Source organism: Malaya genurostris, chromosome 1, assembly GCF_030247185.1.
Source record: "Malaya genurostris strain Urasoe2022 chromosome 1, Malgen_1.1, whole genome shotgun sequence".
Lineage (NCBI taxonomy): Eukaryota > Metazoa > Arthropoda > Insecta > Diptera > Culicidae > Malaya > Malaya genurostris.
The window spans coordinates 115,437,042-115,456,336 of record NC_080570.1 but is presented as its reverse complement, the minus strand read 5'-3'; the positions used below and the strand labels follow the sequence as shown (position 1 = coordinate 115,456,336).

The 19,295-nt window shown below is 44.0% G+C and overlaps 9 protein-coding genes across 9 annotated transcripts; 5 read left to right on the top strand and 4 right to left on the bottom strand.

The window, feature by feature from the left end:
* Window positions 1-758: 758 nt before the first annotated feature.
* On the top strand, window positions 759-1,433 carry LOC131440602 (histone H1B-like). The gene has a single exon (XM_058612034.1). It carries the CDS (start codon window positions 759-761, stop codon window positions 1,431-1,433), a length of 675 nt encoding a protein of 224 aa, XP_058468017.1.
* Window positions 1,434-2,350: 917 nt separating this feature from the next.
* LOC131440598 (histone H2A) lies at window positions 2,351-2,725 on the bottom strand. The gene has a single exon (XM_058612020.1). The coding sequence runs from the start codon at window positions 2,723-2,725 to the stop codon at window positions 2,351-2,353; it is 375 nt and encodes a 124-aa protein (XP_058468003.1).
* A 288-nt stretch (window positions 2,726-3,013) lies between these two features.
* On the top strand, window positions 3,014-3,388 carry LOC131440593 (histone H2B-like). Its single transcript, XM_058612006.1, has one exon. It carries the CDS (start codon window positions 3,014-3,016, stop codon window positions 3,386-3,388), a length of 375 nt encoding a protein of 124 aa, XP_058467989.1.
* A 3,015-nt stretch (window positions 3,389-6,403) lies between these two features.
* Window positions 6,404-6,778, bottom strand: LOC131440586 (histone H2A). The gene has a single exon (XM_058611994.1). It carries the CDS (start codon window positions 6,776-6,778, stop codon window positions 6,404-6,406), a length of 375 nt encoding a protein of 124 aa, XP_058467977.1.
* Window positions 6,779-7,045: 267 nt separating this feature from the next.
* Window positions 7,046-7,420, top strand: LOC131440578 (histone H2B-like). The gene has a single exon (XM_058611980.1). The coding sequence runs from the start codon at window positions 7,046-7,048 to the stop codon at window positions 7,418-7,420; it is 375 nt and encodes a 124-aa protein (XP_058467963.1).
* A 993-nt stretch (window positions 7,421-8,413) lies between these two features.
* On the bottom strand, window positions 8,414-8,725 carry LOC131427538 (histone H4). The gene has a single exon (XM_058590821.1). It carries the CDS (start codon window positions 8,723-8,725, stop codon window positions 8,414-8,416), a length of 312 nt encoding a protein of 103 aa, XP_058446804.1.
* A 2,628-nt stretch (window positions 8,726-11,353) lies between these two features.
* On the top strand, window positions 11,354-12,028 carry LOC131425514 (histone H1B-like). Its single transcript, XM_058587454.1, has one exon. The coding sequence runs from the start codon at window positions 11,354-11,356 to the stop codon at window positions 12,026-12,028; it is 675 nt and encodes a 224-aa protein (XP_058443437.1).
* Window positions 12,029-12,947: 919 nt separating this feature from the next.
* LOC131425516 (histone H2A) lies at window positions 12,948-13,322 on the bottom strand. The gene has a single exon (XM_058587456.1). It carries the CDS (start codon window positions 13,320-13,322, stop codon window positions 12,948-12,950), a length of 375 nt encoding a protein of 124 aa, XP_058443439.1.
* A 288-nt stretch (window positions 13,323-13,610) lies between these two features.
* LOC131425515 (histone H2B-like) lies at window positions 13,611-13,985 on the top strand. The gene has a single exon (XM_058587455.1). The coding sequence runs from the start codon at window positions 13,611-13,613 to the stop codon at window positions 13,983-13,985; it is 375 nt and encodes a 124-aa protein (XP_058443438.1).
* Window positions 13,986-19,295: the final 5,310 nt, after the last annotated feature.

Sequence of the window (19,295 nt, the reverse complement as noted above, 5' to 3'; positions counted from 1 at the left end):
TGCTTTCAGAACAACCGACACGCCCGGGCGTTGGCGACGTTGGCCAGCATTATTCGTTGGCAGTGCCATCGTGTTCCAGATTTCGGAAGGCATGTTCGGAAATATTATGCTCACGTAACATATCTGTTAGTCAAATTGTTTAAAAATTGTATTTTCCAAATGCAGAACACGGAAAAATTGAAAAGCTTAGTCACCGGTTCGTACTGCGTTTTGGTCGTTTGATCGATTTGCGCCAGACAGCAGGTTCAAGTTTGACCGATTCAATCTCGTGCGCGTCGCAACCGTCATCGAACGGGTTGTGTTAGTTGTCAAGAGAAAATATTTCTCTTCCCAATGAACCATGTTTCGTTGGAGTCCGCATTGTTTAAATGGTACTGTTTTACTATTTTTGACAATTCGAAATAAGCATGTACCGTTTGTCCGATATTGAATGCATATTTCGCTATCATCACTGCCCGTCCGGCTGTTCGCGAATGGTGGAGCAGAAAGTTCAAACATCGTAGCAAACATAAAACCACTCTTTGGCGATACTTCCGCTGCTGTCGATTCATTGTTTACAATTTAAAAACAATAGTCCAGAAAAATTACCTACACCTACCTAGCACCGAATGGTAACCGTCATGTGCGTATTCCCTAACAGGGCCGACGGATTCGGTGCCCGAACGTATCGCACGATTCTACTGCATTCACACACTCGTTTGTATTCGCTTAGTCGTTCGCTCGTTCTACCTGCTTTAGAAAAGTGCACATTAGAAAAAATGGCTGAAACCGCTGTTGACGTATCGGCCGCAGCTCCGGTTGCTGCTTCACCGGCCAAGGCACCGAAGAAAGCCAAAGCCGCCAAGGGAGAAGCCAAAAAACCGAAGAAGCCATCGACACATCCACCAGTCAATGACATGGTAGTGGCTGCCATCAAGACGCTGAAGGAACGCAACGGATCTTCGCTGCAGGCCATCAAGAAGTACATCGCCGCCAACTACAAGTGCGACGTCGCCAAGCTGGCCCCGTTCATCAAGAAGGCCCTGAAATCTGGCGTCGAGAAGGGAAAGCTCACCCAGACCAAGGGTTCCGGTGCATCCGGCTCGTTCAAAATCAAAGCCGGTGCCAAGCAACCGGCTGGCGAGAAGAAGCCGAAGAAGGCTGCTGCCAAAAAACCGAAGAAGGCTGCCGGAGAGAAGAAAAAGGTTGCCAAGAAACCCGCTGGCGAGAAGAAACCGAAGGCCAAAAAGCCTGCAGGTGAGAAAAAGCCGAAAGCCGCCGCTGCAAAGAAGGCTAAGGCAGCACCAGCCAAGGCCGCCAAGAAGGCTGCTGCACCGAAGCAGAAGGCTACCAAGCCATCGAAAGCCGCTGCCAACAAGCCCAAGACCCCGAAGCCAAAGAAGGCCGCGCCAGCCAAAAAAGCTGCCCCGAAGAAGGTGGCTGCCAAGAAGTAAATTGACCCATCGTCAGTCAGTCATCATCATCATGTCGAATTCTACCGTTCTTATTTCGACGGTGTTCAACAAAACAGTCCTTTTCAGGACTACCAAAAAATCCATGCAAAGAATTAATCGATATTTCCTACTTCGCTCGCTTTTGGGTAGTCCGCTTCAACAAAACTGCACAGTAAGAAAAAAAAAAAAAGTATGCTTTTATCCATCACAGCAGCACTACTTTCTGAGCGTGTGCTTCACCGACACGCTATAGTGGATAAATTGGTGCGCAGCCATAGAGCCGACCCCGCTGCTACGCGCATGCTTCTCTTGTAGTACAATCAAATATGTTCGTTCGCTCAGTCGGTAAGCAGCGACGAAAGGATCGGTAGGTGATCAAATGAAAATGCGGACGGTTTATGCACGATGATTGATGAAGTCCGTTCGTAAAAATCTAGCTTGCGAAAATTCATCAATAAAAATGGTTGATGTTTTTGTTCCCAATTATATTTGTATTTTAAAACTATCCCAGTTTTCCTTTTCTTGGAAAATGAATGCCGTTATAGTTTCCATTTAGTGTAGAGCCAGTTCGGACACGGTATCGCTCTGTACGCGGTTTTTCGTATAATCATATTTAATTTAGTAGCTTGACTCTCCAGACGATTGTCGTTTTCATTCAACCAACCTTGCTTGATCGGTAAAAAAAAAATAAATCTATTCTCCAGCGCAATCGACCACCGACCATCGACTTTTCACTTGTAATGTGGGAAATTATCCTAGAAGCTATGGAAAAAAAAACAAGTCTTATGGCGCTTGCATGAGTAAATATGATTGATCGATAGTAAAATAGTAAATTTCTATAAGTTCTTTATCAGAAAATTGTGGTCGTCCTGAAAAGGACGTTTTTTCGATTGGTTTCAGTGCGAATCAAGTGCAATTTAGGCCTTCTTTTCGGTTTTCTTCGGGAGCAACACTGCCTGGATGTTTGGCAGTACACCGCCCTGTGCGATGGTAACTCCGGAGAGCAGTTTGTTCAACTCCTCGTCGTTACGGATGGCCAGCTGCAGATGACGAGGGATGATTCTCGTTTTCTTGTTGTCACGGGCAGCGTTACCGGCCAATTCCAGCACTTCGGCGGCCAGGTATTCCATCACTGCCGCCAGATAGACCGGTGCACCGGCACCGACACGTTCGGCGTAGTTTCCTTTCCGAAGCAGACGGTGGATTCTGCCTACTGGGAACTGCAGACCAGCACGGTTCGAGCGGGACTTTGCCTTTCCCTTAACTTTTCCTCCTTTGCCACGGCCAGACATTTTCTTTTATGTGTTTTGTTTTCGTAAAAAATCCACGAAACGATGCTAACAGCTAGGATGCTAACTCGGTAATACTGGCTGCCGCAGTACTAACCCTCTGTTTTATACCATCTCGCTGTTTCTCGTTCTGCGAATAGGCAGAGCATAAAGCGCAAAAGAGGATCAAATTTTGACAAAGGGGCTGTCCCTACTGCGTTGCCTGTAGCAGGTATAAAACGGGGTTTCTTGGGCGAGCTAGCGTCATTTACGTGAAAACAGCTACTCTGAACGCACGTCAACGTTAGAACGATGGCACCGAAAACTAGTGGAAAGGCGGCCAAAAAATCCGGCAAGGCCCAGAAGAACATCGCCAAGGGTGATAAGAAGAAGAAGAAGATCCGCAGGAAGGAAAGCTACGCTATCTACATCTACAAAGTGTTGAAGCAGGTCCACCCTGATACCGGAGTATCCTCGAAGGCGATGAGCATCATGAACAGTTTCGTCAATGACATCTTCGAACGCATTGCATCCGAGGCATCGCGTTTGGCTCATTACAACAAACGTTCGACGATTACCTCTCGCGAAATTCAGACTGCCGTTCGTCTGCTTTTGCCAGGAGAGTTGGCCAAGCACGCCGTTTCTGAGGGAACCAAAGCCGTCACCAAGTACACCAGCTCCAAGTAAACTGAGAACAACACCGACCCCGTGTATGCGAGAACTAACAAACGGCCCTTTTAAGGGCCACAAACAAATCTACACAAAGTGTTAAATTCGAATTCTCGTGTGTTGTTTTGCTTGCTTCTTCTTTACTCGTTTCGATTGTGATGGTGGTGGCCGTTTGTGAAAGAAAGTGCAATAGAGGGAAGGTGCTGGGCAATTGGTTTGAGTGAGTTTAGTTGTTTTGAACAATCTCATCCAATTTGTGCATTACATTATGCTGGAACTGAATTCCTTGAAACCAGCCACACACCGTTGCGGAAGCGAGAGAGAGCGAATTGTTTTAGGCACTACTTTTGTACAGGGATGACCAAAGATTTCCCGCCTTTTCCGAAGAACGGCGAAAGAAGACATTGATAAAACAAAAAACTTATCACATTCTCAGAGGGTAAATTTTGAAAAGGCGTCCCATAGTAAAGTATTCTTCTATGATGCTTTGATGGTAAGACTTCATCACGAAGACGACAAGCAAATGTAAATTTCTTTCGAACATGCACTTTTTCATTTGATTGCGCGCGTGCGTGTGTGTTTGTTTTCGTGAAAATCGCAGGTTTTCGAGAAGAATAAATCTCCTGTGCCAAAATAACGAAAATGTCTCAAAATCGGACATCATCTCTAGCAACCGAAGTTTACTGTTTGCTTGTTAGGAACAATTAGATTTGTACCTGCAGGACAGAAAACATTAGTTTGTTCGATTTTGCGAGTGGTGATTTATATTTTAATAGCGATTTGAGTTAGCATTCATCATTTATCACTCATCCATCGATTATCAATGAAAGGAGATGAATTCGGAGACAAAGAACGAAAAAGAAGATTTTCCGCTTTCCAAAAACATACACCAATACATATGTATATCAACGTCATACTGGTTTACTTCAATGTATGGGTATTGGTTTTTCCCTCAGTCATAATAAAGTTCATTCTTATGTTCTCTAACTTGCTTTTCTCTCTCTCTCGCTCTCCCAACGCACCTCTGTTTGCGATAAGTTGGAACATGTTGTTCATGGCAGTCTACACACACACACACACACACACACACACACACACACACACACACACACACACACACACACACACACACACACACACACACACACACACAATTTGCGCAATAGTGCAACTGAGGTATGCGATTCACAAAATTGCTTGCTACTGAAAATTGCGGAAAAGAAAACACAAGACAAATTTTTTCAATTTTGTAGGCACAAGCGTTTTGAAACACGTACAATAACGGGAAGGTATCATATAAAGATTGGTTTTTACTTTTGTCGTTAAGTTTTTTTTTTTCATGTACGTATTGTTTACCTCTCGGATGGTGGTAGGTAGAAACGAACAACCGTTTATACGACGCAAAGTCAAACCGATTTCCCATATCCCATCCATGAGCATGAGCAGAGGGAGAAAAAATACCGGTTAACCTGGACTACTTTTCACTTGAGAGTTTGAGAGATTTTTCACCATTTCAACCATTTTTCGTTCAGTTGCCATTTGTCATTGTTGCTAAGCTAACCTAACCATCCGAACAGCGAGAGTTCCGTTCACTGCGTTAGGATTGAGTAAGCCGCGTTCATCGTTTGATCATGTCAACGAAACTCAACAATCGATGCTAAATAAGCAACTTGCTATTGAGTAATCTTTCAGTAATTTCTTACATGGACCGTCGGAAAACAATTCGGAGTTCCTGTTTTCCAAGTAGATAGTCTTTCCAATAGGATATTCTAATGAGCAGCAGTTTTTATTTTTCCTGCTAGAATCGCACACCAATACACACTTACCAACCACTAAACTGCGGTTCGGTCTAGACAATTGGTGTACACTGTTGCCATAGTTGTTCGTCGGTTATTTTCATTCTCTCTTTCACGCCTCTCGCATTCTCGTAGTAGCCAATATTACTCTCCTTATTGTTTACGTTCGTGTCGCTATCGTATTTGTGGCATTCGTATTCGTTCGAAAATATATGTTAGTCGAATGGTCGAAACATCATCGGATTGATGAAAATATGTTCAAACAATCAAAATTATTCGCCAATCCAACAAAACTTTCATTGGCGAGAGTGTACTGTTTAATGAACTCTTCTCTCAATGTTTCAATATTCAGTTGCAATACTTAAAGCTCTAAACGTTTTCTCGAAAAATACCGACACAAGTTACCAAGCTAATTGGATTGGTGGTACTGACGATGCTTTTGGTTGTCAATAATAAACAATGCCACGTGTAGGGGCCGCTAATGTAATGTAAATGAATATACAGACACACACACACACACACACACACACACGCACGCGCGCGTTTATGCGACCTTGCCCTCCGGTTCTGAGACCGATGGCTGAACTTAGGTACAGCTTGATTTTCGTTTCCTCATATACACATTACATTACCATTTGTTTTTGGCCTGTGTGTGTGGCAGTGTTTATTCACCATCATGGTGGTAGCTACGATATCTTCTTCTTCTTCTTCTTTTTTTCTAGTCGGTCGTCACCATTGATGAGATGATGCCGACCGATGACACAGATACATGCGCTATATTGGATCGGTGTGTCGTCACGGATACGAACGAAAATTATTCTCTTATTTCTCGTGCGACACTTTCTCTAAGATTATATGATCAAGTTTGGATGTTTTAATGGCTGCATTTTCCGGTAAATCGATGGGAAAGATTTTCGCCATTGAACTCACATCGATCATTCTAAAATTCCGATTCGTCTGGTATGACCGATTTTGTCTTCTGTTTTCCAAACACTGAAAAAGCGGACATCATTTTCGCATCAGGTAGATACACCGATTCAGGGTAAAATTCCGAAAACGAAAATGAACAAAGGTCGCTATACTTGATTTGCGCATTATACTTTCCAGGCGTATCACAACTTTAGCAATCTTTAATTCAAAGCAATCTTAAATATTTCTTTATCACAGTGAGGTGGTCGTCCTGAAAAGGACGGGTTCTGTAAGGGGGGTAACACCAATATGTTCCGGAAATCGCAATTTAGGCCTTTTTCTCGGTTTTCTTCGGGAGCAGCACTGCCTGGATGTTTGGCAGTACACCGCCCTGTGCGATGGTAACTCCGGAGAGCAGTTTGTTCAACTCCTCGTCGTTACGGATGGCCAGCTGCAGATGGCGAGGGATGATTCTCGTTTTCTTGTTGTCACGGGCAGCGTTACCGGCCAATTCCAGCACTTCGGCGGCCAGGTATTCCATCACTGCCGCCAGATAGACCGGTGCACCGGCACCGACACGTTCGGCGTAGTTTCCCTTCCGGAGCAGACGGTGGATTCTGCCTACTGGGAACTGCAGACCAGCACGGTTTGAGCGGGACTTTGCCTTTCCCTTAACTTTTCCTCCTTTACCACGGCCAGACATTTTGTGTGTGCGTGTTTCTGCGTAAAAAATCCACGAGATGCTGTTAACGACTAGACAGCCAATTCAGTAATACTGGCTGCCGCCGTACTAACCCTCTGTTTTATATCGTCTCACTGTTTCCCGTTCTGCGAACAGGAAAAGGAATTCTAACAAAGGGGCAGTCCATGCGCCGCTCTCAATAGCAGGTATAAAACGAGCTGTCATATGGCAAATAGCGTCATTTAAGTTAAAGCAGTTACTCTGAACGTACGAGAACCGTCAAGCACGATGGCACCGAAAACCAGTGGAAAGGCAGCCAAAAAATCCGGCAAGGCCCAGAAAAACATCGCCAAGGGAGATAAGAAAAAGAAGAAGATCCGCAGGAAGGAAAGCTACGCTATCTACATCTACAAAGTGTTGAAACAGGTCCACCCTGATACCGGAGTATCCTCGAAGGCGATGAGCATCATGAACAGTTTCGTCAATGACATCTTCGAACGCATTGCATCCGAGGCATCGCGTTTGGCCCATTACAACAAACGTTCGACGATTACCTCTCGCGAAATCCAGACCGCCGTTCGTCTGCTTTTGCCAGGAGAGTTGGCCAAGCACGCCGTTTCGGAAGGAACCAAAGCCGTCACCAAGTACACTAGCTCCAAGTAAACTGAGTGAGAACAACCAAACCCCCCCGATCGTGTGTGTGCATACGAATCGCCAAGCATAATCGGCCCTTTTAAGGGCCACAAACAAATCTACACAAAGTGTTAAGTTCGCATATTTCCCTCATTCAATCACCAAACACATTTTGTTCGTTGATGATTTTACTTTCATCAGCCAACAAACACCTAACGAGAAAAACAGAACAAATTATGAACAACACAGGTACAATTGTTCTCGCGTTTCGGAGTATTCATCCATGCCATATGGACAATATATTGTTCGGAGCAAAAATATGTTGGTTTCGAAATAAAGAAAAGTATCGATTACTTTTCGGACCAATCGACAGACTTGGTCGACCAACCAAATAACAAATTGCTACACATACACATGCATGCTACTGTAAACCAACCAATGACATATCAACAGCAATCGTTTTTCTATCCTAGGCGGCTTTGAGCAAATGCTGCATGTTGTATAGTCGAAATTCGAAGCCAACAGCATTGACAGTTGACCAGAACAGTTGAATGGGAATGAATGATTTCGAAAAGATAGTTCATGTTAAACAACATAACTAATTTCTTTTCTCAAATGTTACGTTTTTCAGCGGCGCGTTAAGTAGTACTCAAGTGTCAACAGCAGTTTGAAACTCACAACCGACCAGAAATAATAATGTCGTGTTTGCTTGATGCGAAACCGAAAACCAGTTTCCACCCTAACGACTGCTGGTTAAATTGTTTGTTTGAAAACCTAGTTGTTGGACTGAAAAATCTAGTCAGTTTCGAACCCGGTTGAATTCACACTACTCACTACTCTATTGCACACTTCTTACTATTCTCATATCATCACCACCACCACCATCATCATCATCATCATCATGATTATAGATTATAATGAATACCAGCAAATGCTAACTAATTCTTTGCGAAACATATTGGTGGCCCTGAAAAGGGCCTTTTATCCTTCCGTATTATGTTATGTGTGTTCTCGTTACGACGTTTAACCTCCGAAACCATACAGAGTGCGACCCTGTCGCTTCAGAGCATACACGACATCCATGGCGGTGACGGTCTTGCGCTTGGCGTGTTCAGTGTAGGTTACTGCATCTCGGATCACATTTTCCAGGAACACCTTCAGCACTCCACGAGTTTCCTCATAGATCAGACCGGAGATACGCTTGACACCACCACGACGAGCCAGACGACGGATAGCGGGCTTGGTAATTCCCTGGATGTTATCACGAAGCACTTTACGATGACGCTTGGCGCCTCCTTTTCCGAGTCCCTTTCCTCCTTTGCCGCGACCAGTCATTTTTCTCTGCTAGCTGCTTGTTCTTGCAAGTAAGACAGTACAAGTGAAACTAATGCCACTTCGCAGACCGGTGCTTTTTTTTATACCTACCGAGAGGGTCCGTTTCGTGCTTTGCTTTGTGCTGATTGGCTGCTTCAGAGCGGTCGGGCAGGTATAAAACAGCCAGCCAGGTCCGTTTTGAGCTCATTCTGTGTTTTGTTTTCAACGCGTACAGTACGGTGTAGAGAGAAAGGATAAGCAAAAGAAAGAAATAATGGCTCGTACCAAGCAGACCGCTCGTAAATCGACCGGAGGAAAGGCTCCTCGTAAGCAACTGGCGACAAAGGCTGCTCGCAAAAGTGCTCCTGCTACTGGCGGAGTGAAGAAACCCCATCGTTATCGGCCAGGAACAGTAGCCCTTCGGGAGATCCGTCGTTACCAGAAATCGACTGAGCTGTTGATTCGCAAGCTGCCGTTCCAGCGTTTAGTGCGTGAAATTGCCCAAGATTTCAAGACCGACCTTCGCTTCCAGAGTTCCGCCGTCATGGCACTGCAGGAGGCCAGCGAAGCCTATCTAGTCGGTTTGTTCGAGGACACCAATCTATGCGCGATCCACGCCAAGCGTGTTACCATCATGCCAAAGGACATCCAGCTGGCTCGTCGGATCCGTGGCGAACGTGCTTAAACAGGCTATCGGCTTTCGTTTGATCTCACAACATATACCCCAAAGGCCCTTTTCAGGGCCACCCAATCAATTACCAACGAGTTTACGAATTCGAATATTTTCCCTTAAACAATCACATACTCAGACACACACACACACAAGTTGCGCGCGCACAGAAAATGACATCCGATCCGTTGCACAATTCATGCCCCCCATATGGAAAGTCAGTAATCTATAGGTGTTTGAAATGTTTTCCTTATTTTTTGGTCTTTCATTTTTGTTTCTGCTAAAGTAGCAGTTGAGAGGAGAATAGACGACCTGCTGACAGACAAGCAGCACAGACAATACACATTGCTTCCCTGTTACATAGTTCAGCAAAATTTGTAACCCAGCTTGCAACACATCGTGCACTCGCCGTGTCATGCCATGTGACTGACTGCCTGACAATTCTGACGGGATTCGGCCACCAGTTACTAGTATTACTCTGCTACTGCTACTCTCAATACACTATACTATACAATATTGGTTCAAAATCATGAAAATACCAATTTGTTTCGTTCCAAGACTACCCCGACAGACGCTTGCTTGCCGTTGACATAGTCAACGTCCCATCCCCAGACGACTGGTGGGGATGTTTCTGGCGAAAGAAATACACAGCAATTGCCAATCTTTGAATAGTAGGCTAATGTTCGGTTGGGTTCGGTGCTTTCTTCCGGTACGTGACAATTTTCGGCCAATATCTATCAAATATAAGCAACACTCAAATTCGGTATCAAATCAAATCACTGCTCGAGTTCTTTGTTGCCAATCGATTGAGACTGAGAGACTGACTATGTCTGGCACGCACGCTAGACAGATGGAGGTGTCGAAGGATTATTATTATTATTTAATGGTAATACTTGCACCGTATATTTTGCATGTAAAATCCTAAATGCGCTCCACAATTCCGGTATTCTGATTTGGGAAAGATTGTTTTTTGGTTTTTGCTTCTGATGACAAATATTCTCAGCCCAGCCAGCCGTTTGTGGTACGTGAACAACACACCACACATTTGACTCGTTGTGTTAGAAAGGACTTCGGTTTGTTTGATTCTAATTTTTCACTGTCGAAATTTTTAAACATCCTCTCTCTTGGAATTGACCTGTCCTGATGTTCAGGTTTAATATTTGCAAGATGAACCAAATTCAAATGGCAAAACAAGTTCATTACAAAAAATAGTAACCAAAATGCTTTCAGAACAACCGACACGCCCGGGCGTTGGCGACGTTGGCCAGCATTATTCGTTGGCAGTGCCATCGTGTTCCAGATTTCGGAAGGCATGTTCGGAAATATTATGCTCACGTAACATATCTGTTAGTCAAATTGTTTAAAAATTGTATTTTCCAAATGCAGAACACGGAAAAATTGAAAAGCTTAGTCACCGGTTCGTACTGCGTTTTGGTCGTTTGATCGATTTGCGCCAGACAGCAGGTTCAAGTTTGACCGATTCAATCTTGTGCGCGTCGCAACCGTCATCGAACGGGTTGTGTTAGTTGTCAAGAGAAAATATTTCTCTTCCCAATGAACCATGTTTCGTTGGAGTCCGCATTGTTTAAATGGTACTGTTTTACTATTTTTGACAATTCGAAATAAGCATGTACCGTTTGTCCGATATTGAATGCATATTTCGCTATCATCACTGCCCGTCCGGCTGTTCGCGAATGGTGGAGCAGAAAGTTCAAACATCGTAGCAAACATAAAACCACTCTTTGGCGATACTTCCGCTGCTGTCGATTCATTGTTTACAATTTAAAAACAATAGTCCAGAAAAATTACCTACACCTACCTAGCACCGAATGGTAACCGTCATGTGCGTATTCCCTAACAGGGCCGACGGATTCGGTGCCCGAACGTATCGCACGATTCTACTGCATTCACACACTCGTTTGTATTCGCTTAGTCGTTCGCTCGTTCTACCTGCTTTAGAAAAGTGCACATTAGAAAAAATGGCTGAAACCGCTGTTGACGTATCGGCCGCAGCTCCGGTTGCTGCTTCACCGGCCAAGGCACCGAAGAAAGCCAAAGCCGCCAAGGGAGAAGCCAAAAAACCGAAGAAGCCATCGACACATCCACCAGTCAATGACATGGTAGTGGCTGCCATCAAGACGCTGAAGGAACGCAACGGATCTTCGCTGCAGGCCATCAAGAAGTACATCGCCGCCAACTACAAGTGCGACGTCGCCAAGCTGGCCCCGTTCATCAAGAAGGCCCTGAAATCTGGCGTCGAGAAGGGAAAGCTCACCCAGACCAAGGGTTCCGGTGCATCCGGCTCGTTCAAAATCAAAGCCGGTGCCAAGCAACCGGCTGGCGAGAAGAAGCCGAAGAAGGCTGCTGCCAAAAAACCGAAGAAGGCTGCCGGAGAGAAGAAAAAGGTTGCCAAGAAACCCGCTGGCGAGAAGAAACCGAAGGCCAAAAAGCCTGCAGGTGAGAAAAAGCCGAAAGCCGCCGCTGCAAAGAAGGCTAAGGCAGCACCAGCCAAGGCCGCCAAGAAGGCTGCTGCACCGAAGCAGAAGGCCACCAAGCCATCGAAAGCCGCTGCCAACAAGCCCAAGACCCCGAAGCCAAAGAAGGCCGCGCCAGCCAAAAAAGCTGCCCCGAAGAAGGTGGCTGCCAAGAAGTAAATTGACCCATCGTCAGTCAGTCATCATCATCATGTCGAATTCTACCGTTCTTATTTCGACGGTGTTCAACAAAACAGTCCTTTTCAGGACTACCAAAAAATCCATGCAAAGAATTAATCGATATTTCCTACTTCGCTCGCTTTTGGGTAGTCCGCTTCAACAAAACTGCACAGTAAGAAAAAAAAAAAAAAGTATGCTTTTATCCATCACAGCAGCACTACTTTCTGAGCGTGTGCTTCACCGACACGCTATAGTGGATAAATTGGTGCGCAGCCATAGAGCCGACCCCGCTGCTACGCGCATGCTTCTCTTGTAGTACAATCAAATATGTTCGTTCGCTCAGTCGGTAAGCAGCGACGAAAGGATCGGTAGGTGATCAAATGAAAATGCGGACGGTTTATGCACGATGATTGATGAAGTCCGTTCGTAAAAATCTAGCTTGCGAAAATTCATCAATAAAAATGGTTGATGTTTTTGTTCCCAATTATATTTGTATTTTAAAACTATCCCAGTTTTCCTTTTCTTGGAAAATGAATGCCGTTATAGTTTCCATTTAGTGTAGAGCCAGTTCGGACACGGTATCGCTCTGTACGCGGTTTTTCGTATAATCATATTTAATTTAGTAGCTTGACTCTCCAGACGATTGTCGTTTTCATTCAACCAACCTTGCTTGATCGGTAAAAAAAAAATAAATCTATTCTCCAGCGCAATCGACCACCGACCATCGACTTTTCACTTGTAATGTGGGAAATTATCCTAGAAGCTATGGAAAAAAAAAACAAGTCTTATGGCGCTTGCATGAGTAAATATGATTGATCGATAGTAAAATAGTAAATTTCTATAAGTTCTTTATCAGAAAATTGTGGTCGTCCTGAAAAGGACGTTTTTTCGATTGGTTTCAGTGCGAATCAAGTGCAATTTAGGCCTTCTTTTCGGTTTTCTTCGGGAGCAACACTGCCTGGATGTTTGGCAGTACACCGCCCTGTGCGATGGTAACTCCGGAGAGCAGTTTGTTCAACTCCTCGTCGTTACGGATGGCCAGCTGCAGATGACGAGGGATGATTCTCGTTTTCTTGTTGTCACGGGCAGCGTTACCGGCCAATTCCAGCACTTCGGCGGCCAGGTATTCCATCACTGCCGCCAGATAGACCGGTGCACCGGCACCGACACGTTCGGCGTAGTTTCCTTTCCGAAGCAGACGGTGGATTCTGCCTACTGGGAACTGCAGACCAGCACGGTTCGAGCGGGACTTTGCCTTTCCCTTAACTTTTCCTCCTTTGCCACGGCCAGACATTTTCTTTTATGTGTTTTGTTTTCGTAAAAAATCCACGAAACGATGCTAACAGCTAGGATGCTAACTCGGTAATACTGGCTGCCGCAGTACTAACCCTCTGTTTTATACCATCTCGCTGTTTCTCGTTCTGCGAATAGGCAGAGCATAAAGCGCAAAAGAGGATCAAATTTTGACAAAGGGGCTGTCCCTACTGCGTTGCCTGTAGCAGGTATAAAACGGGGTTTCTTGGGCGAGCTAGCGTCATTTACGTGAAAACAGCTACTCTGAACGCACGTCAACGTTAGAACGATGGCACCGAAAACTAGTGGAAAGGCGGCCAAAAAATCCGGCAAGGCCCAGAAGAACATCGCCAAGGGTGATAAGAAGAAGAAGAAGATCCGCAGGAAGGAAAGCTACGCTATCTACATCTACAAAGTGTTGAAGCAGGTCCACCCTGATACCGGAGTATCCTCGAAGGCGATGAGCATCATGAACAGTTTCGTCAATGACATCTTCGAACGCATTGCATCCGAGGCATCGCGTTTGGCTCATTACAACAAACGTTCGACGATTACCTCTCGCGAAATCCAGACTGCCGTTCGTCTGCTTTTGCCAGGAGAGTTGGCCAAGCACGCCGTTTCTGAGGGAACCAAAGCCGTCACCAAGTACACCAGCTCCAAGTAAACTGAGAACAACACCGACCCCGTGTATGCGAGAACTAACAAACGGCCCTTTTAAGGGCCACAAACAAATCTACACAAAGTGTTAAATTCGAATTCTCGTGTGTTGTTTTGCTTGCTTCTTCTTTACTCGTTTCGATTGTGATGGTGGTGGCCGTTTGTGAAAGAAAGTGCAATAGAGGGAAGGTGCTGGGCAATTGGTTTGAGTGAGTTTAGTTGTTTTGAACAATCTCATCCAATTTGTGCATTACATTATGCTGGAACTGAATTCCTTGAAACCAGCCACACACCGTTGCGGAAGCGAGAGAGAGCGAATTGTTTTAGGCACTACTTTTGTACAGGGATGACCAAAGATTTCCCGCCTTTTCCGAAGAACGGCGAAAGAAGACATTGATAAAACAAAAAACTTATCACATTCTCAGAGGGTAAATTTTGAAAAGGCGTCCCATAGTAAAGTATTCTTCTATGATGCTTTGATGGTAAGACTTCATCACGAAGACGACAAGCAAATGTAAATTTCTTTCGAACATGCACTTTTTCATTTGATTGCGCGCGTGCGTGTGTGTTTGTTTTCGTGAAAATCGCAGGTTTTCGAGAAGAATAAATCTCCTGTGCCAAAATAACGAAAATGTCTCAAAATCGGACATCATCTCTAGCAACCGAAGTTTACTGTTTGCTTGTTAGGAACAATTAGATTTGTACCTGCAGGACAGAAAACATTAGTTTGTTCGATTTTGCGAGTGGTGATTTATATTTTAATAGCGATTTGAGTTAGCATTCATCATTTATCACTCATCCATCGATTATCAATGAAAGGAGATGAATTCGGAGACAAAGAACGAAAAAGAAGATTTTCCGCTTTCCAAAAACATACACCAATACATATGTATATCAACGTCATATTGGTTTACTTCAATGTATGGGTATTGGTTTTTCCCTCAGTCATAATAAAGTTCATTCTTATGTTCTCTAACTTGCTTTTCTCTCTCTCTCGCTCTCCCAACGCACCTCTGTTTGCGATAAGTTGGAACATGTTGTTCATGGCAGTCTACACACACACACACACACACACACACACACAATTTGCGCAATAGTGCAACTGAGGTATGCGATTCACAAAATTGCTTGCTACTGAAAATTGCGGAAAAGAAAACACAAGACAAATTTCTTCAATTTTGTAGGCACAAGCGTTTTGAAACACGTACAATAACGGGAAGGTATCATATAAAGATTGGTTTTTACTTTTGTCGTTAAGTTTTTTTTTTTCATGTACGTATTGTTTACCTCTCGGATGGTGGTAGGTAGAAACGAACAACCGTTTATACGACGCAAAGTCAAACCGATTTCCCATATCCCATCCATGAGCATGAGCAGAGGGAGAAAAAATACCGGTTAACCTGGACTACTTTTCACTTGAGAGTTTGAGAGATTTTTCACCATTTCAACCATTTTTCGTTCAGTTGCCATTTGTCATTGTTGCTAAGCTAACCTAACCATCCGAACAGCGAGAGTTCCGTTCACTGCGTTAGGATTGAGTAAGCCGCGTTCATCGTTTGATCATGTCAACGAAACTCAACAATCGATGCTAAATAAGCAACTTGCTATTGAGTAATCTTTCAGTAATTTCTTACATGGACCGTCGGAAAACAATTCGGAGTTCCTGTTTTCCAAGTAGATAGTCTTTCCAATAGGATATTCTAATGAGCAGCAGTTTTTATTTTTCCTGCTAGAATCGCACACCAATACACACTTACCAACCACTAAACTGCGGTTCGGTCTAGACAATTGGTGTACACTGTTGCCATAGTTGTTCGTCGGTTATTTTCATTCTCTCTTTCACGCCTCTCGCATTCTCGTAGTAGCCAATATTACTCTCCTTATTGTTTACGTTCGTGTCGCTATCGTATTTGTGGCATTCGTATTCGTTCGAAAATATATGTTAGTCGAATGGTCGAAACATCATCGGATTGATGAAAATATGTTCAAACAATCAAAATTATTCGCCAATCCAACAAAACTTTCATTGGCGAGAGTGTACTGTTTAATGAACTCTTCTCTCAATGTTTCAATATTCAGTTGCAATACTTAAAGCTCTAAACGTTTTCTCGAAAAATACCGACACAAGTTACCAAGCTAATTGGATTGGTGGTACTGACGATGCTTTTGGTTGTCAATAATAAACAATGCCACGTGTAGGGGCCGCTAATGTAATGTAAATGAATATACAGACACACACACACACACACACACACACACACACACACACGCACGCGCGCGTTTATGCGACCTTGCCCTCCGGTTCTGAGACCGATGGCTGAACTTATTTTTCCGTATTTCCGTGCCGATGGCTGAATGGCTGCAGGAGGTTAAACATTGCAGTCGTGAACGGAATATCTTGGGTTTTTCCCTTACTGGATACACGCAATGCTTAGCAATCAACTTCTTTGATCATCGCTTCGGCGGGCCAGAGATTAGAAAGCTGAGTGTCTGTGGGTGTCCTCAAGGTGGTGTACTATCCCCACTTTTATGGAACCTAGTCGCTGATAGTTTGTTAAGGAAACTTAATAACCTTGGATTTCCGACTTATGGTTTTGCCGACGATTATCATATATTGATGACCGGTATAAGCATTAACACTCTCTTTGATTTAATGCAGCAAGCCCTGCGATCTGTTGAACAATGGTGTTGTCAGGTTTGGATTATCTGTAAATCCGGGCAAAACATCAATGGTGCTTTTCACTCATCGTAGGATAATTACAGGAGCTCGTCCGTTGCAGTTCTTTGCTTCAGGGGTCACTGTGGTCGATCAAGTTAAATACGTCGGGGTTATTCTTGACTCAAAACTGAATTGGTCTGCTCACATTGATTTCAGGATTAAAAGAGCTTGCATGGCTTTCGGCCAATGCAGACGAGCTTTTGGAAAATCATGGGGACTCAAACCCAGATATATTCATTGGATCTACACAACTATCGTTAGACCAATTTTAGCATATGGATGTCTTGTATGGTGGCAGAAAGGAGAAGTCGCAACAGTTCAGTCAAAGCTAAATCATCTCCAAAGGATGGTCCTAATGGCGATGACAGGAGCATTCACGACAACTCCTACTGCTGTGCATTAAACCACTATATGTGTTCCTAAAACAAGAAGCATTATCTTGTGCATACCGTCTTAGGGTTACAGGGCTTTGGAACAGTAACCCATTAGAATATGCTACCAGTCACACTCGCTTGTGGTCTCAAATGGTTCCGTGGGATGAGTATTTACTCGCTCCTAGTGACCTAACTCTCACATGCAGTTTTCCTTTTAAAACATTCAAAGTGAGCTATCCTCTTCGTTAGGAATGATTGTCTGGTTGTCTGGAACGACAACTTGATGAACACATAGTTTGTTTTACGGACGGTTCTCTGTTGAATGGTCGTGCTGGTGCTGGTATCTACTGTCGTGAAATAGGCTGGAGCAGTCTCATTCACTTGGTAGATACTGTACTGTGTTCCAAGCAGAAATCTACGCAATTCTGTGTGGAGTACAATCGGCACTTCAGCAGAGGATCTGTGGTAAACGTATTTATTTTTGTTCCGACAGTCAGGCAGCCTTAAAAGCACTCAGTTCGAATGACTCACGGTCGAATCTAGTGATCGCATGTCGAACTCAAATTGAAGACCTCAGCATTTCAAATGCTGTTTACTTCATATGGGTACCCGGCCATTCTGGTATTACTGGAAATGAATGGGCTGATGAGTTGGCTAGAGCTGGTGCAACGAATGATTTCGTTGGTCCTGAACCAGCTTTACCACTTTCAACTAGTTGGATAAAGCACAAGATACGTTCTTGGGCTGCATCCAAACATGCCAGCTACTGGCGCAGCTTGCAAACTTGCGCTCAGACAAAAGCATTTCTACCAGATTTAAATCTGAAAATGTCAAAGTGTCTACTGCATTTCTCCAAGTATCATTGAAGTATTCTGGTCAGAGCTCTGACTGGACATTGCAAACTCAATTATCACATGGCTACTATTCAACGTGCTGAGTATTATTCGTGTGATTTGTGTGAATGCGATTATGGTACTTCATATCATCTGATATGTAACTGTCCCGCATTGACGCAGCTACGTATCCGGGTTTTTGGTTCTCCATACATGGTTGAGTCTGTGTATGCGGAGCTAAAATTGAAGGATATTCTCTCGTTTCTCACCCAATGTGGTAAGGAGCTATAGTCAGAAGGGTTCATCGTTCTTCCTGGAGTGAATGAATCCCTTCTGTATTCACCTTAAATAGGGTTTGGCAGATTGTTTGGCATCCTCTGGGGGGTACCGCATTTACTTCTGCTCGTACATACTGCGAGTCGTTCTGCATTCTTCCGGGAGTGCAGAATGGTGTCGCTTTTGTAAGATCTCTAAATCCTCTCGGGGGTTGGAGGTTTTATTAACAGCAGACTGTTCGGGACCTCGTAGAGGTTCAGAATTTCCTTCTGCTTCCACTAAATGTGATCCTCAGCAGATTGTTCAGCATCCCTTAGGGGTGCAGAATTTACTTCTGCTTTTATGTGTTTTTGTGTCGTCAATTTTTCCCATCCTCCTAGTTCAACCCTTACCATTTCCTTTCAATCCTTCCCTCTTATATATCGGGAAAATGATGCTAAAAACAAATTGATGGCAAGGCACAAATCTCCAAATATCAAGGGGAACGTGCCATTTGAGCCAATTTGTTCTGATTCCTGATTATGCGACCTTGCCCTCCGGTTCTGAGACCGATGGCTGAACTTAGGTACAGCTTGATTTTCGTTTCCTCATATACACATTACATTACCATTTGTTTTTGGCCTGTGTGTGTGGCAGTGTTTATTCACCATCATGGTGGTAGCTACGATATCTTCTTCTTCTTCTTCTTTTTTTCTAGTCGGTCGTCACCATTCATGAGATGATGCCGACCGATGACACAGATACATGCGCTATATTGGATCGGTGTGTCGTCACGGATACGAACGAAAATTATTCTCTTATTTCTCGTGCGACACTTTCTCTAAGATTATATGATCAAGTTTGGATGTTTTAATGGCTGCATTTTCCGGTAAATCGATGGGAAAGATTTTCGCCATTGAACTCACATCGATCATTCTAAAATTCCGATTCGTCTGGTATGACCGATTTTGTCTTCTGTTTTCCAAACACTGAAAAAGCGGACATCATTTTCGCATCAGGTAGATACACCGATTCAGGGTAAAATTCCGAAAACGAAAATGAACAAAGGTCGCTATACTTGATTTGCGCATTATACTTTCCAGGCGTATCACAACTTTAGCAATCTTTAATTCAAA

What these genes read in the sequence shown, in the direction of transcription:
- LOC131425515 (XM_058587455.1), top strand. Translation starts at nt 13,611, where the DNA reads ATGGCACCGAAAACTAGTGGAAAGGCGGCCAAAAAATCCGGCAAGGCC.
- LOC131440602 (XM_058612034.1), top strand. Translation starts at nt 759, where the DNA reads ATGGCTGAAACCGCTGTTGACGTATCGGCCGCAGCTCCGGTTGCTGCT.
- LOC131425514 (XM_058587454.1), top strand. Translation starts at nt 11,354, where the DNA reads ATGGCTGAAACCGCTGTTGACGTATCGGCCGCAGCTCCGGTTGCTGCT.
- LOC131440593 (XM_058612006.1), top strand. Translation starts at nt 3,014, where the DNA reads ATGGCACCGAAAACTAGTGGAAAGGCGGCCAAAAAATCCGGCAAGGCC.
- LOC131427538 (XM_058590821.1), bottom strand. Translation starts at nt 8,725, where the DNA reads ATGACTGGTCGCGGCAAAGGAGGAAAGGGACTCGGAAAAGGAGGCGCC.
- LOC131425516 (XM_058587456.1), bottom strand. Translation starts at nt 13,322, where the DNA reads ATGTCTGGCCGTGGCAAAGGAGGAAAAGTTAAGGGAAAGGCAAAGTCC.
- LOC131440598 (XM_058612020.1), bottom strand. Translation starts at nt 2,725, where the DNA reads ATGTCTGGCCGTGGCAAAGGAGGAAAAGTTAAGGGAAAGGCAAAGTCC.
- LOC131440586 (XM_058611994.1), bottom strand. Translation starts at nt 6,778, where the DNA reads ATGTCTGGCCGTGGTAAAGGAGGAAAAGTTAAGGGAAAGGCAAAGTCC.
- LOC131440578 (XM_058611980.1), top strand. Translation starts at nt 7,046, where the DNA reads ATGGCACCGAAAACCAGTGGAAAGGCAGCCAAAAAATCCGGCAAGGCC.